General features: G+C 36.7%; 1 protein-coding gene across 1 annotated transcript in view; it reads right to left on the bottom strand.

Moving 5' to 3' along the window:
* Positions 1-18,000, bottom strand: part of tgfb3 (transforming growth factor, beta 3) — a 29,782-nt gene extending 11,782 nt beyond the window's left edge. Inside the window, exons 1-2 of the mRNA XM_077238535.1 lie at positions 17,331-18,000; positions 6,030-6,193 (exon numbers count right to left, since the gene is read on the bottom strand). Of these exons, the coding sequence (XP_077094650.1) occupies positions 6,030-6,193; positions 17,331-17,676 (510 nt within the window). The 5' untranslated portion in view covers positions 17,677-18,000. The remainder of the gene's footprint in view (positions 1-6,029; positions 6,194-17,330) is intronic.
* Positions 18,001-18,251: the final 251 nt, after the last annotated feature.

The raw sequence follows: 18,251 nt of genomic DNA, 5'->3' as shown, positions 1-18,251 counted from the left end.
CCAGAGCGAACTTTTCCGCAAAGGACTCCCGAAACGAACTCCAAACAAAACATGGAAACATGAATGATGGAAAATATCATTCATATCATTCAACATGGAAAATAATGGCACGCATGCGCTGGAAGAGAACACAAACTCTCTCCTACACATGTAAAGACAGACAGAGATGAATCCAGACAACGAGGCTGCCCGAGGCCAAACGCTTCTGCTCTCTCACTCATGGAAAAACTGACTGGTGGAGTATGATAGATCCATAATACTGTATGACTCTCACACGCACAGATGAAGAGCAGCCTGATTCTTCATCACATTCACTGCTCTGATGACAGGTGCGTTTAAATACAGGTGAAGATTCCAATTCAGAATATGTTCCAATATTGCAAAATATTGGAACTGAATCATTTCCATGATGTCGACAGCACTAAAATAATCCGTTCTAAACCCCATGAGCTTCCCTGCTGTCTAAACACACACTATAAATGCTAGGTTGTTTAAACCAAAATTTGGGTCAAAAATGGACAAATCCAACTGTTGGGTAACATTTTTAAATCAAATTTTTAACCCAATGGTTGGGTTTGTCCATATTTGACCCAAATTCAGGTTGAAACAACCCAACACAAGCAGCATCCTAAACACAAACTCATAAGGGACAGAAAGGTCTTCATTTGTAGCAACTCATCACACGACTATAGAAGCCTGTTTCTGAAACATTAAAATGTCATAATTAGGACATGAAAAAAATTAATTATGAACCCTTATATTTCTAAAGAACAAGGCAAATTTGATTTCTCATGTCATGAACCCTTTAAAAGGTTCAGTGGTGTTCTATTAAAGTCCCCCTGTGGTGAAAATCCAGTTTTTAATGTTGTTTATATGTCTATGTGGTGTTTTTGAACCACCCTTACGAAGAAGAAGTTTATTCAAGTGTTTTGTAAGTATACTTTTAAACTAAAAATAAGCAAGTATACTTTCAGTCTACATTTTATATACTTCTCAGAAATATACTTAAAATTACACTTAAGTGTGCTTGACTTATACTGAGAGAAAAGTCCAAGTATATTTGGCCTGTATTTGTACTCAATCTTTTGATCGAGATATACTTAAAAGCATAATTAAGTATTCAAAGTAAACTTGGCTTGTAGTTGTGTTAATTCTTTTGATCAGGTAGCCAATTAAATATACTTTTTTTACATAGTTTTTCATATACAGTCTTATGAAACTTACATTGTTTGAAAATATTGATTAGAATATTGATATAAAACAGATATGTTTCTAATTCTACGTATCTGAAATTTTGTGTAGGCTAGTCCACTGGTAGTGTACATAGGAATTTACTTTAATTCTACTTGACTCTTTCCTGACCATTAACTGAATTTTCCAGCTATGTTTTCACTGTTATACTGTAGGGGGCACTATGACATCTTTTAGTACAGAATCTCCGGATCAAAACACAGGAGAAGAAGAAGCTGAAACAAGTGATAGAAGATTGCTCACGCAAATGTAAAATAACGTGATTATCAAACATTAAATAGCATGTAAATCAAAACTGGTAAATGTTACCAAATGAAATGACGAACCCATGAAGAGAAAACGACTGTGAAGCTTTGGGGGAGTTGATCAGATTCAGAACGATGATCAAAACACAGATGAAGGCGAACCTATTCTTTGACATAAATTTGATTTTCTCAACTTTTTTGTTTAAAGTGTTGCCTTTCTTTATGAAACTTACCGACATTCTCGTGTTGATACAAAAGGATGCATGAAGCTAATAATATGTTTTCAAAATTAAAGCACAGTTAAAGGTATTTTTCAAGTATAAAAAATAATATCTACATTTGAACATTGTAGTATACGTCAAGTGCAAAAATAATATATAAATAGTAAACTATAAGTATAATGTTATATTCACTTTAAAACTTAAAACTATATTTGCAGTATAAACTACTAAACTAGTAGTTTACTGAGTACACTTCAGTGTGTACTTTCATAAACTAAAAAAAATTACTACTTGTATTAAAATAGTAAACTACTAGTATACTTATAAGTTCACTTGTAGTACAATTGCATTACAAATGAGAACCCTAGCTGTGTACTTAAAGTTTACTACTGTTACACTTATAGTACACTTAAACATATACTTTTATATACTAAAAGTGGGCCAATTTAGTCCCAAGCATTATTGAAATAGTACACGTACAAGTTTACTACAAGTACACATTGATATTAGTATACTTACTACATAAAGTATACTTAAAATATACTTGAACATTACTTAAGTATACTTCATAAAATTAACTTGAAGTATACTTCTTTTTCATAAGGGCATGTGTAAATTCATAAGTCGACAGCATTGCTGAGTATTTTCTCCTTAAACTGCAGTGAAGCAAAGACAGTCTCAAAAATACGGTTTGAAATCGCTGGTGTTTCTGACGTCACAAACTACAGATCAACGTGTGATCGTCAACGAGTGAATCTCTAAGCTGTGTGAGTGAGTGGAGGCGGGGCTCATTTGCATATTCAAGGAACCACGTATATTAATTGAGGCAAGGGCGTCGAGTTACATTCAAGATAGTTTAAGGCATGAAGAAGGAAAACACTTTTAAATGTCATTTTGGTGAGTTTTAAGGGATAAAATTATTAACAGAACTCTAGGTTTCTTGACCTTGAGTACAAGAAGCTGTAATGATGTGTATAGATAAAATCACCATACACAAGGAGGTCCCACAACAGCTTGGCCCATAAAACGCAGGCTGGGTTATAAGATATGTAGGTTGGAGGACCTGATCTAGCATCCGGTGAGACCGTGTCTGGGGCCGGGTGTCCTCGGAGAACACATGAGCGGCCCACGCCAGCAGATCCTGGCCAGCAACACACACTCGCCCCGTGACCCGTCGCTCTCTCAGCATCTGACGCGACTAACGACTCCTTCACAGGGAGCGCTGGAACCCGATCGGGGCTCGTGGGGTAAACCGAGCCAAAATACAACACCTATAGAATATATACTGACCGGTTGAGCTGGGAGTAAATCTGTTATATAACAGCTCTCAGGGTTTTCTGTTGCGGTTAGAAGCGTCGGGAAGTGAAAGTAAAGCTCTGAGTTTCTCAGAATGCCTCTTTTGTTCGGTTGCAATTGTGCAAATGTTCTTCTGTGTAATCCATCAGCACCTGGAAAACAGATCAGGCCCGTAAACCTCCACGCTCGATCTGAGTTCAGTGCAGTGCCATCAGCTCTCTCTCCGGGGCTGTGTGTGTGTGTGTGTGTGTGTGTGTGTGTGTGTGTGTGTGTGTGTGTGTGTGTGTGTGTGAGTGTGAGTGTGTGTGTGTGTGTGTGTGTGTGTGTGTGTGTGTGTGTGTGTGTGTGTGTCTGTGTCTATGACTGTGTGTGTGTGTGTGTGTGTGTGTGTGTGTGTGTGTGTGTGTGTGTGTGTGTGTGTGTGTGTGTGTGTGTGTGTGTGTGTGTGTGTGTGTGTCTGTGTGTGTGTGTGTGTGTGTGTGTCTGTGTCTATGACTGTGTGTGTGTGTGTGTGTGTGTGTGTGTGTGTGTGTGTCTGTGTCTATGACTGTGTGTGTGTGTGTGTGTGTGTGTGTGTGTGTGTGTGTGTGTGTGTGTGTGTGTGTGTGTGTGTGTGTGCTACTCATCTGAGATAATGGGCCGATATAAAAAACTATTAGGATTTGGTTGTAAAACTATTGTAAAAATGAATATATAGTAAAGTGTAATTTATTCCTGTGATCAAAGCTGAATTTTCAGCATCATTACTCCAGTCTTCAGTGTCACATGATCCTTCAGAAATCATTACAATATGAGGATTTAAAGCTCAAGAAACACTTATGATTATTATCAATGTTGAAAACAGTTATTATTTTTGTGGGAACTGGTACATTTTATTTTTCACGATTTTTTAAAGAACAGCAATTATTTGAAATAGAAACGTTCGCAACATTATAATTGTCTCTTCTGTCACTTTTGAACAATTTAATGTGTCCCTGATTGACCCTAAATTGTTATAGAAGTTTAGTAGTGCCTGGAGACTGATTATGTCATTTGCAGTGCATTATGGGAGTGAGGGGAAGGTCACTGCTCTTTTGATCTTCATATTAACAGCACAATCTCCTCAATTAAAAGCAAACCACATCTGCACAGAAGCGTATATGATGCCTGAATAACCTCAGAGCTCATGTCAGTCCATCTTGAAAGGTTTATATTGGAAATCTGGTTACACTTTAGTTTAGGGTCCAATTCTCACTATTAACTAGTTGCATATTACTGGTATATTAGCTGTTTATTAGTTCTTATAAAGCACATATTAATGCCTTATTCTGCATGATCATATTCTACATCCCTTAATCACACAATACCTAAACTTAACAACTACCTTACTAACTATTAATAAGCAGTAATTAACATTTTTATTGAGGAAAAAGTCATATTAATAGTGAGAATTGGACACTAAACTAAAATGTGATCGAAAATCTATTCCAATATGCCCACGTTATCTTTATCAGTTTATTACTGCCACCTGAACAATATCATGTTTGCATTCATGTCTGTGTTTCTGAATTATCAATTCCAAAACATTTTTGGACTTAGCTATGTTTATAGTTAGTTCTGAAAAATCAATTTTAGTACAAAGTTTGTCCCCTCGTCAGTGATGATTGACTGTTGTAAACTCAGTGACGTCAGCACTGTTATATGATAATTTGGACGTGATCTACATTATCAAGCCTTGTTAAATATTAAACTTTTTTCAAAGTGAAAGTCTCAAAAGCCAAAAGGATCCAGCTGTAAACACAACTACTCTTGTGTGGAGTCATAATCAAAATCATAATCATAATCAATGAATCAAACACCACAGCCTTTATGTTTGTTAAGAAAATATTTTTGGCTTCATAATACTTTCAGCTGAAGAACGCTCAGCTCTGTTTAACATATTCTGCCACGCTTTAATCCTTTCCACATTATGGAAGTCTTAACCCTATAAAGCTATTGTATCATATTTGATAAAAATAAGGACTCTAATGATGAACATGATCTGATAAACCTGTCGCACACGATCTCCTCCAGTCCTTCTGTCTCCGACTGATAGTTTTATCAAGTAAAAGTATTTTATTATAATTGTTCAAACGTCCTCCTTCAGCTCGAGCTTCACGTGTCTTTCTGTGTCAAATCTGCCCTGATTTATCAAGGAAACGCAAGAATAACTTTGATATTGTTAGTAATATTTCAACTGGACTGAAGCAGCTTCAGTTTACTTGATTATCATATATAATTTATAGAAAAAATCATGTGCATCAAATATGATCATCAGGTTTTTGAGGAAGGTTTATTTGTCCATCTCTCAATCATCATTGTTTTGCATTATATGATTTAAACCTACAGAGCTTTTTATATTTAAATATCAGCTTACTGAGACAATATTGGCAGATATTGATATGCATATTATGTTATGTAAGTATCTACAAACCTGTTATAAAGATCTTATTGGTTTGCATCAGAATTTCATCATACATGTTGTCCATATAAATATCAGCATCTGCAGCAAATTGCATACTTTTGCTCAGTTTAGAAATAAAATTGAGATGTTTTTTCCCCATGTTCTCAATATATGATACTATATGAGCCGTAAAACTGTTTGATAAAAAAAAAAAGAAGATTTTTCTGGCAATTTTTTTATATGTCAGGCTTGACAGGGTTAAGGAATATTTCACTTCAAAATGAAAATCCTGTCATCATTTACTCACCCACAAGTTGTTTTAAACCTCTATGAATATGAAGATATTTTGAACAATGTTGGTACCCAGACAGTTGATGAATCCCATTGACTTCCATAGTAGGAAAAAAAACACTGGAAGTCAATGGGGTGCAGATACTGTTCGGTTACCAACATTCTTCAAAATCTTTTGTGTTCAGCAGAAGAAAGAAATTCATAGAGGTTTAAAACACCAGGAAGGTGGGTGAGTAAATGATGACAGGATTTTCATTTTGAAGTGAATTATTCCTCGAATGTGCCTCAGTGTGGGATGGGCACCTGATAGAGCTCGATGCGCTGCTCGTTCCTCTTGGCGCTGGAGTTCGGCACTCGAAGGGCACGAAACTCAGCCCGGAACAGGTTGGTCGCGTTCTTCTCCATGATGGACACGTTGAAGCGGAAAACTTTAGACGTTATGCCCTTGGGGCAGTAGGGAAGGTCATCTGCAACACAAGAGGTCAGAGGTCAGGTCACAGAAACACAGCTCTCGGCCCAAACACAGTTTGATCTGATCTCAGTCTATCACTCAGAAACCTGTGAAATCCAGGAACTAAACCTGTTACTACAGAAGCCCTCAGTTTACACAATTACAAGTTTCACATCATTTCATATCAACTGCTTTGAAGTATTTGGGCACTTCGACATTGTGAACTAGGATTTTCTATAGTCCTCAAGATTTCACGTTTAATTCCATGTCTTACTTTCCATTTCTTTGTGATTAATTGTAAAATTTACTAACAATTTCTGAGGGAAAATTGTCAGTGGATTCATTCACACCCAAAAATAGCATTTTGTCATTATATATTTCCTCACCTCATTTACTTTTTTTAAACATTATTTACTTTTCATAAGAAAATATCACAGCATAAGAATAATAAGAATAAGAATAAGAATAATTTGCTCAAGATGTGTTCTCTGTTGTTGTTTGTCTGTCACTTGTCCTATGTTACGTGTTACACCTTGAATATGGTGCTATAACCCCCCCTTCACGTATGTACCCAGGCTCACACTGTACGGGGTGAATAGTTATGCTATTCACAGTTACTGTGATAGTAATAGCAATAGTAATAGTTACTTGAATAGTTACTGTATACACATTTATTGTCTGTATTGTAATATATTGTGTATATATGCTCTTTTTCTGTTTTATTAAAAATAAAGTTGTCCTCCAAAGAGGGGGGGTGGTGGCGGGCGAAAAAAAAAAAAATATCACAGCAAGTGACATTTATTTTAAAGAAAGATGCAAACCCGCATTTCAAGCAAAACGCTGCACCTGCTGTTCATTAACACTCAATCTGTGTTGTTTTATTAAATCTTCTCATTTATTTAAGTTTTTACCGACCGCCATGATCAATAGTCCGTGTCTTTCAGTTCCTTTACTGTCTGTTTTCTGCAGGGACTGAAATACACATGAGCAAAGAGTGACTGTGAGTTCCCAGAAATGGTTCTCATGCAAACAGGCGTGTGCGACACATGATGCTTGATGAACATATATTATTAATGCAGAAGAAGTTCATCTAATGTCATTAGATGAACAAATACAGTAACCAATGTATTGCTCATGGTTAGTTCATGTTAGTTAATACAGTAACTAATATTAACTAATGCACCTTATTGTAAAGTGTTACAAATGTTTGTTTTAAGGTCACTGGAATCTTTGCTCATGTGTGGTTTCAGTTGATGTTACATTTAATTTGTGTATTTTAATTAATAGATTATATAACAATTAATGCAGCGCTTATCTGGCTAATTTTGTAATAATAATTTTTTTGTTCATTTAATCAACTTTTATTTAGCATTTTATTTAACACCATTGAAATGTTCCTAAGAATAAACAGAAAATCAACTGTAAAACTTTTCTTTTGCTTGAAGTGTGTGTTCACTGATGACAGACCGCAATCCATGAGCGATCCACTAAGTTCTTGACTGGCTGGATGGCGAGTCAGATGTGGAATATTTGTGTAATATGAAGAGATTATGCCAGCTGGGCTGTGCCGTTCATACCCTTCTGGACCTCCTGAAAACCACACGCTTATGCAAGCCTCAGTCTTTTACACTCTTTCTCTTTTATGATTTTGAAAACCAATATAGTTCTATTTTGTGGATCAAATGGAGTTTGCTGGAGTTTCAGCTGATTGACCATCACATCTTTCAGTAGCTATGCTACCATTCACCTACTTTTATATGAATTTCGGGATATTGCATTTTTATAAAAAAACACTCACTGAATGGAAATTCCAAGATGCTCATCAATTCTAAAAATGTGCATAAAAACATTTGCGCTCAATTGAGGCAGATAATTTGTAATCCAATAAGACATGCACATAAACTACCATGGAAACATTTACTGACTAAATTCCTGGATGCACAACAATAACCTCATGTGACTTTGCCTCAGCAGAGGCTGTGATTGGATAACTGGAGTGACCAGTGGACCAATGGCATCGCAGCATCTCAAATGTTGGTTTGGTGTTTCTGAAACACCGGAGTCAAAGTGTGTGATCAGAATGATTTGATTTAATTCCCTCCAGAAGCGTCTAACACGAGTGTGTTCCCGAACACCAGCATCCGAACTCCAGAGAACATGACAGTGTTTATTGTGTTTCATCTGACGCTCTTGAGACAAACTCATTTATGATGGAGGAAAAAGAGCCGATTATAGAAACTTACAGTTTTATTACCGATAAGACCCACGGTTTCTTTCCCGATTTCAACTCAACCCCTTTGCGAGTAAATCATCCGCAAATGCGACAAAATTTCACAAGCGACAAAAAAATTTATTCAATTGGCCAATGTCTAGTAATTTGTATTATTATTATCACTTGTAATTGAGTTAGAGAGAGAGAGAGAGAGAGAGAGAGAGAGAGAGAGAGAGAGAGAGAGAGAGAGAGAGAGAGAGAGAGAGATAGAGATCACTGTCACCGATCGGAAAGAAGAAAGAAGACGTGAAAGATAACTTGCGCGCTGTGTGAGAGGTTTTGTCTGCACAAACTGCACACCCGAAGCAGACTGAAATGAGCTCTCATTCACGTCTTCTTGGGCTTGAATGGACAATGTCACACAAAATGGTGGCCATCTTGACGAGTATCCTGGAAAACATAGTCGCATATGTCTTAAATGACCATAAACAGTCGAGAAAGTAAACGCATGTGTACAGTAAAAATGTATTGGATCCGTGCATGCACTCTTAAAGTGACAGCAGCCTAATATTCCTGATGCTGCCAGTGTTTTTAATGTTAATCAAACAACAGACTCAATGCAAAAAAAATGACTCAATACTCTTGACTAAATAACTTTGTTATCTTTTATAAGGATTGATCTATATTTCATTTTTACAATGAAGACTAAGCAGTGTTATTTTAAATTTGATTGCTTTATTCAGTTTCTGTACCTAATCTGCTATTCTGTTTCTTACTACTGTTAGATCTAACAGTAAAGCGCTGTTTATTTAATTAGCATCTTTGTTTTATTGTGTTTATTTGTGCTATTGCTTATAGTTTGATTATTTGTTCTTATTCTATTACAGACTGTTTATTTGACTTTAACAGTGTTTGAAATGTATACTTTATATTAATGTTATGTTTATACAGATTTTTTTTTTTGCATTGTTCTTGGATTACATTTAAAAAGTCTGGCGAGTGAAATAAAAAAATGACTAGCCAATGGCGACTTGAGCTTCAGTGCGTCTGTAAGTTGCAACTTCCATTTTTCCCAGGAAGTTTTGATTTTGATCTCTCATGGGATGGCAATTATGCTTTATTTGCAAATGTTTTATGAGATATTCCAATTTTGTGCATAGCCAGTGCTTCCAGTCTCAGACTGTAAAAAAAAAAAAAACTTAAGTTGGCAATATATGCTTATAGTTAATGCAAATAGCAGGTATTTTGAATTTGCACGTGCCTTTATGTCTCTCCGTACTTCTCGTGCCGCTCTCCTCTTGAAGATGGAAAGCCCCGCTCTGAGATTTAAAATTCTAATCAACTCTTTTGGTTTCCTTCTAGATGATCTCATTTTTCCTACTGCAATGTTTTAGGTGGATTTCACATTATGGCTGATTTTCGCCAAGGCTCTAGTGTGTAGCTCATTTGTTCCATGAATGGATATACAGGGATTGTTGCAATGAATGAAGTCAAACCCAAAGATCAGTTTTGAGTCATCAGATATGGGACAATAGAGTGACAACAAGGGCCTCTAGGTTTTGCAAACTGAACAGAAAGTTTTCATTTTAGTTAACAATAATAACCCTGTTGCAGTCTGACTATTATTACTTTAGCAGATTATTAGCACGCCAATCCATCCATTCAATTGCCCTTTCTGATCCCAGGCCAGTTAGGTGTCATTTTTGAGGTGCTCTCGTTGGTTTGACTCTAAACATGGTCTGAGACGTCGTTCCTCTCCTGCCAGGTGACATGATCCAGAGTTCCTGAGAAAGCCTTGGATGTAATCAGGGCAGCGGTGATGAATGTCAGAGGAAAGTGGTAAACAGAGGAAATGAAGTCAAGTCAAGTCACCTTCATTTATACAGCGCTTTTGACAATATAGATTGTTTCAAAGCAGCTTTACAATGATAATAGGAAATTAAAGTAGCAGAGATTGTTTTGGCTTTACAGCAGATCTAGAATAAAGTTATTGTCCAGTTAAAGTTAGTTTTGATTGATTCACCTCCGTTGCAGAGATCATTAGTTCTAACAGAAAACCCTTACCGCACTCCGGCCGCTCACTCGCACAACAACAGTGTTTGATTCTCGAGAATGCAAACCTTGAAACAGGTTCAAGGTGCAAGCGTTGAAAATAAAACAATAAAAATAAACAAAGAGTTATCTCTGCGCAAACCTCAAAAACGTGAATCTGTGAAAGCGATCTACTGCATCTGTGTTTTCATCATCATTCTGAATCTGATCTGATCTGGAATCTGATCTTTCTCAAAAACATGATTTTCTCCCCTTTTTGCTCAAAATGTTGCTTTTTTTAATGAAAATTACCCACAAATATATAAATAATGCATGAAACTAGAATTTGTTTGAAAGCACAGGGTCGGTTATTTCTTTTGATATTTTGCATGTTCAGATATTCATGCAACAAAATATTACAGGAGGTGTGAAACTTTTGTGAAAAATGCAGGTGCTGGATGGCAACTTCTTTCAAAAACGCTGGCAGTGAAAGAGTTAATAATGTGTCAAAATGTGGTATTGGTATTTATAATTTGTAATTTTATATTAAAAAGAACTTGCTTTACCTAATATTTTTGCCTTTTTCAATAAAAACATATACTTGTTTATGATGTAAATGATAAGCACACCTCAATAGAATGAGAATGGGAAACGAGTTGCATTTTAGCACTTCGGTTCCAAGCCTGAAGTGGTGAACACAAGCTCAAGATCATCTCAGGTTTTATTCTATGAAATACATCACTAATGTAATCTTGCGATTTAAATTTTTTACTTTTTTCTGCTTTTACTTGTCTTGAAAAAGGCGGTTGCTAACAAGTGTCTAAATGGGACGACAGAGTTTGATGTGAACATTAAACATCATCAGCCGAACAGATAAACTCATCTACTCACTTTCACAGATTATGAGAACAAACTATTCTAACTATAACAAACTGTCCAACTTGTAGATTTATCAGTTTTCCAATTGATGTTATAAAAATGCAAAAGCATCATGTATATATAAAACAGTCAAGCTTTCGAGTTCCTGGATGCACATTTATCAGAAAATGCTTACTCTTTAACTCTTTAAAGAAGCCAAATAAAACATCTTTATACCACGAAACTATCCAAAAAGGATTCACATACAACCTGCATTTTCTCAAAAATAATAACTCAAGATAATAATGCAATTAGACTCATCCACAATAGCACAAAAAGAGAGGAGTGAAGTTTTGTTTGTTGAAGCTTAATGATGGTGACCTTGAGGTCATGTGAACGTGGTGTAGTTCGTTTATAGCCTTCGTTTAGCTTTTCATTTAGACTTCAAAATTCATAAAGATTGTGTTCATTTGTGAAGATTATCATGATGCAAAACATGTAATAATAATAAACTTACAGCTTATTTACTGCAATATTTCAAAAGCCAATGGAAAAATCCTACTGGGTTTTTGTCAAGGGAACCAGTGTGATGCGAACTTACAGGTTAAACTCGTCACTCTATGCCAGTCTGAAGACCAGAAATGCGATGAATTTGAAGATGTTTATTTCATGATCAGAGAGAGGAGCTTTATTAGGTGCCATTAGCAAACTGGTTAATATTACTAGTTAATAAACTGCTAGTGTTGTAATGAAGTCCGAGGTTTATTCATTACAATCACATTATTACAAAATCCATGTGAAAGTTGATGATATATCTAATTCAGAAAGCATATTTTGAAGAAATGTCAAGAGGTCAAAAGTTTCCCTCACTGTTCAACAGCAAACAAATAAATATATTAAACAATAGGATAAAAACTACCAATTATTTCTAGGGTTTTTGCCACAAAATGAAGTTTATGTATTATGCATTTATTAGTTATTAAGCACATACCTCCTTTTCTCTCCCACTCAAACACACACACACACACACACACACACACACACACACACACACACACACACACACACACACACACACACACACACACACACACACACACACACAGACAGACACACACACACACACAGACACACACACACACACACACACACACACACACACATTCTGGAAGCATAATTTGATGAAATGTCAAGTGGTTAAAAGTTTTCCTCGCTGTTCAACAGCAAACAAATAGATAGTATATTAAACAATAGGATAAAAACGACCAATTATTTCTAGGGTTTTTGCCACAAAATTTAAAGTTCCCCTCACTGTTCAGCGGCCTTTAAAGTCCAACTGGATAGTGCAGAACTGTAAGGGTTAATATCCAGCCACCAAAGACTTCAGACAACACAGCAGATAACAGCGGATTGAATGCAAATCAAAGGCTGATCAAAACACACTGTGCTTTCTTTCAGGTCCTGTTAGCCTTTGTTCTGCGTCCAAACGGCGAGTCTAAAGTGAAATGAGGTCATGCAGTAAACATCCCGGGTGCATTTATCAAGAGCTGTGTATAACAGGCTGTGACCCGTGTGTTAAGTGACTGTTCGACTCCTCCGGTCAGTTATCTCAAGTGTCTTATTCAAACGGCGAATGTGGAATCCCTCAAGTAAACGGCAGACCCTGCATCCCAAAAACTATCCATCCTAAACAGTATGTGAGATTAAAATAAGTGTGTTCCAAAGCATAGTATGTTGAAAAGAGTATGCCAGAAGTCCCCGGATGGTCTACTATTCCCGGTGGATTTTCGAAGTGTGAATCCGTGCTCACTATAACAGCTAATCTTACCCACAATCCATTGCGCTTTGGAGGAGGGACTAGAAACACAAGTAAAAAGTGTTAAAAAACTACAAAACATGGCGGATATGCGCGGCCGACGGTGAAAGGTTAAGATATAGCCTAGGTTTGAGTGACTAATCAAAGTTTACCCTGATAAAAAAATTTATGTTATCCGTGTTATATTTGTTCTGCAATAATGTGGACTTTAATAAAGATCCGTATGGCCATTAAATTTTAAATGCATCATTTTGCATTAATATGAGGAGAGTATCCGCATAAAAGACCCGCGACTGCAGATCAACGTGCTTCTGCATTTCTGTCTGATACAGTAGGAAATTAAATGGAGGATTTTAACTGTGACAAGATGATTGACAGGTCAGTTTACTGCATGTGATATGATGCGACAGAGAGTGACCGTTAAAGACGCAATTGTATGACGTGATAGTTTGTCCCAACGCTTGAGTACTCTTCTGCTACACACTCAAAAGGACTTTTTCTTCACAAAAAGAGTACATACTTTTAGGAAGTAGTATAAGTAGGCGAATTGAGACGCAGGAACGAGATGAGATAATGCACAAAAAGCCTGACTCGAGCGCTCACGTGACTGGCAAATCAGAGATGGAAAAAAGTGCGCGTGTTTGTGTGTTTTGGCCAGCGAATGTGATCTCTGTTTTGCTTGGAAATGACATCACCTTCTTACTATTAAACATATCAGTAGTGGCGCTTTCTGCATCTCTGATCCCCGTCCATCGCTCTCTGGCAGACACAGCCGTGATTTCCAACAGCCAGATAGTGTTAACCCAGTCCCAGAGACTCACCATCTGCTAGCTGGGTGTTCCTCCCTCAACAAACAGCTTTTCTGGAAAGTTTTGTAAGTTTAAGGGTTTTGTAAGTTGCCAATCAGTGAAAAGAGGCTGGAACGCAGGTGCACGTCTTTATCTTACTCTTGGTTAATGGACAAACAGGTCTGGAATGGCAAAAATGCTTTCCAGTGATGTCATTCAGTCATTTTTGGATGCAAATAGACACAGAGGCGATAAGAAAGCACAACCTGAACCCACTCGTCCCAAACGCGCGGTGCATGAAAAAGACATTAGATTAGCTGATGTGAATGGAACGTGAATATACATTACTCGGCCCACCACATTCTCTCATACTGCGTTTACTGACACTGAAAACTGCTTGATGAAAAGGAAAGAAATCCCTCTGCCAATCCAGTTTTTTTCCCGCATGAGTGCTAGAATTCGTGTGTTTGTTCTGCGGGACGAGTCTCCGCTGGGACCTTATTTAACAATAACAGGCTGAGCGTTTGCCATAGAGCTGTGGGGTGATATTCCTTCAATATGAGGCACGTAAATATACATTTATGAGATTCATATCAACACTCGCTCAAAGAAAACTGCTTACAGACAAATGGGATCACTGAGATCCTTTTATAGTTTTTATTCATATTTTGAATTAGTTTTTATTTAATCTGTTTTCATTTTATATTTCATTAAAGGTTTAGTCATTTGTAAAAATGTCTATACTTTTTTCAATCAATTTATATTTGACAGTAGTTTTAGTATATCAAGTTAAACTACATAAAAATTAGAAATGTTTCCTTAGCAACAAGCTGAAATGTTTTTGTTTCAAGAAATGAAAATGCTTTTTATGGCGTTAGTTTTAGTTAAATATTATAATCCTACCATTTACTTCATGTCTGTAGCTTTGAATGTGTCTTTATAGTCCTAAATGTTGACTAAACTAATGTGCACACTCTAAAAGATGATGCACTTCACTAACATTGTAAAAACAAGTTAATTTTACTTAATTGTTTCTGCTCTGTTGACAGTACTCATTTTTATGCCTTTCTGTTATGTAGCCTACCTGTTTCTTAAAGCATTGCAATTCAGTACACTGAAACAAGGCCGTGAAAACTTTATTTTCTGAAAAACAAATATTTGGTGACTCATCTTGCACCTACAGGCACATGCCATCTTTAGTCCAATCAGACGCACTCTAGAATAAGAACGTCCACCAGCCACCAACTAACAACAGCAAGCAACAAATCACAGTTCACTGCTGTGACATCAACTAATAACAAAAAGGGATATGTCTTCAATATGTTCTGGTCCAGATTCAAACTACATCAACACTTAAAAGAAAACTGTGCTCGTCAAGTGGGTTTTTTGTTAAAATATTTGAGGCACAATTCAGACGTCAGATCACCATATTGGCAGAATCCTCTTCAGAACCAGCAGTTCTCAGATGAACATTCCAAATGGAACCCAAAACTTCCACAAGAACATCAGTTAGTGGTTCCTCCAGTAAACTCTCATGAATAAAAGTTCTTTATTGGCATCAATAATTCCATGAAGAACCTTTAACATCACTCTCCAAACATAAAAGGTTCTTTATAGTGGAAAAAACAGGTTCTTTAGATTATTAATATGTTGTTGTTTTTTTAAACTGCTTCTTCAATGGAATCCCTACCCTTTTAGAACCTTTATTTTTAAGTATAGATAGATAGAAAGATAGATAGATAGATAGATAGATAGATAGATAGATAGATAGATAGATAGATAGATAGATAGATAGATAGATAGATAGATAGATAGATAGATAGATAGATAGATAGAAGTTCATTTAACATTTAGAGGTTTTCCAGAGTAAATTTATAAAATATTTGGGACCAAACATTATTCTGATAACATAAAAAAAATTATTATTACACTTTGACCTGACCATGTTTTGACCAAGTGTTTTTTTTTCTTTAATTGCTAATGTGATCTTTTTACAACACAGACTGAACAAAATGAAACATTGCTTGGTAATTGGTTGAGCTAAATTGGTATTATCTAATGCTGTAGTTAAATTTAACAGCTGACAGATATCCAAAATAATTTATCTGTGAGAGAGTCTGACAGATGGATGGACAAAACCCATGAAATATCTAATGAGATAACTCTGAGTTTTTGTCATATTTTATTAACATTTTACAAACTACAGCGAAAAAACTGTGATAATGTGAGAGATGTTGAAGGTGTCTGAATACATTTGGTTTGACTGTATACTGTAGCAAGTTCTACTAGCACATGCTTTCAGACAAAGAGTAAAACAGGTCTGGTTCTGAGCTCACCACTTTTCCAGAATCACCTCTTGCACTCTTGTCTTATCTTTCAACAGCTTCACCATACAATCTAGTGCTAAACTAGGAAGACATTCACCCAAATGACTGTGTCCTCAGATAATCTGAGGCCCGTCTCAACTTGGACAGGACCCAGAGACACATGGAAAATTGGTGGAGATCCTTTTGCACTGGCCCTCCGGTGAACGAACAGACCAGACAAACCGTGTGAAATCGTTTTCAGATACCAACTTGATCCATTTATTACCAGGACAGATTTAAACGGCCAGAAAAGTGATCGGTGCATTGGTGTAACATGAGCCGAGCGGCACTATTATCACCTGTAATAACATTAACCAACATTACATATTGGTTAAAGTTAGGGGTGTAACAATATATCGTGTCACAATATATCCCAATACAAAAACACTTCATTATGTATCATGGATAGTTCACCCAAAATGAATTTTTTTCAGAGTTTAAGTGAAAGTACTACATTAAACTAAAATGTTGAATATAATTTATAATAATGCAATGGGGGAATATTTGTGGGTCCTGATAATGCCAAATGTCTGATGATACCAATAAAAGTGACCGACATTATTTTAAATACATCTAGTCAGACAGAGTGCAAGCATAATTGTGTAAAATAATTCTGCATTTTAAGCTTCAGAATCATGAATATTGTTATTTTGGTGTCTCTATTGTCCTGTGCTTTGGGTTTCCAGAACGAAGTCCAAGCCTGTTCATTTACACCAATTTAATACAACATTTATTTTAATTTACAGTACATTTTTGTTAACCTTTTATCATATGCCTGCAGTATCGCAATAATATCGTATCATGAATTCAGTATCGTGATATGTATCGAATAGTGACATGAGGGTATCCTTACACCCCTAAAGTACAATCAAATTTTGACTGCAATTCAAGTATTTCTTGTTGAATTGTGAGAAAAGGTTTTGTAGGATAAATGGGTGTTCAGAAAATCAATCATTTATGTTTCATCAGTCGCCTTGCTCTCTAGATAACTGTTATTGGCCATTCTTAATGACTTTTTAATCTGTTAGTCTATGAATACCCTGGTCTCCAGTGCCAGACCTTACACCTATACGGTAACTTACTGTTTTCATGGAAGCCCTGGATCATGTTGAACTTGTGTATTTCTTTAGCGTAGTACTCGGTCTCGGTGTTGTCCTGTCCGCAGCTCTGATGCCGGTCTCGGCCCAACTCCTCCAGCAGTTCCCTAGTGCTGTTATACAGGGCCAGCACTTGATAGGGCACCTGACTAGGCCCCAGGGTCTGTGGCGGGCTGGTCAGCCTCAGTTTGCTGAGGATCTGACCCCGAATGGCCTCCACCCTCTTCTTCTTAATGTGGTCGATGTCCACCGTGGTGCAGGTTGATAGAGAAAAACTCATGGTCACACTGTTTAAAAGCAGGAAAAACAGCAGCCCTCTGCCCAAATGCATGGTTTATTCTGTTCACTTGTCACAGTTCCAGTTCACTTGAATAGCTTTAAAAGGATAATGAGAGTGAATCCCAGGTTGCCCTCTCTATGGGCTGGAGTTCAAGTGCTGAGTCTGTTTTCTCCAAGAGATTCCATGCTGCAACCTTATTATTCCATATAAACACAACACAAAAATCCCATAACATCCTTAAACATCCATCACTGGCACTTTACAAGAAACCAGATTTTCAGCATAGTCTTGTCCAATCGCATTTCTCCCTAAAACAAGCGCTGTGAAGGACTTTCCCTCTGAGATGCACGCACTCAACGCTCGCACTGGACTGACAGGATTATTTCGCTCTCGTGCGTTTTTATAGTCAGAGTCTCTGTGACGTGTATCGGTGGGCGGAGTCACACTCTCTCACCCCGACTGCTCTCTTTCTCATTCATGCAATCACTTTATATAATAGCTAACGCATAGAAAATGTAATTGCACATTACGTAACCTAAAGCAATGGGAACGAATAGAATATTTTAGAAATGACTGTGTAATCCTAATTATCCAAACGCCAAATGTCCTTCTCTGGCGCTCACTCT

The sequence above is a fragment of the Siphateles boraxobius genome, unplaced genomic scaffold (genome assembly GCF_051911475.1).
Source record: "Siphateles boraxobius isolate OS27281-9 unplaced genomic scaffold, OSU_SipBor_1 22, whole genome shotgun sequence".
NCBI lineage: Eukaryota > Metazoa > Chordata > Actinopteri > Cypriniformes > Leuciscidae > Siphateles > Siphateles boraxobius.
This window is presented reverse-complemented; position numbering and strand designations above follow the sequence as displayed.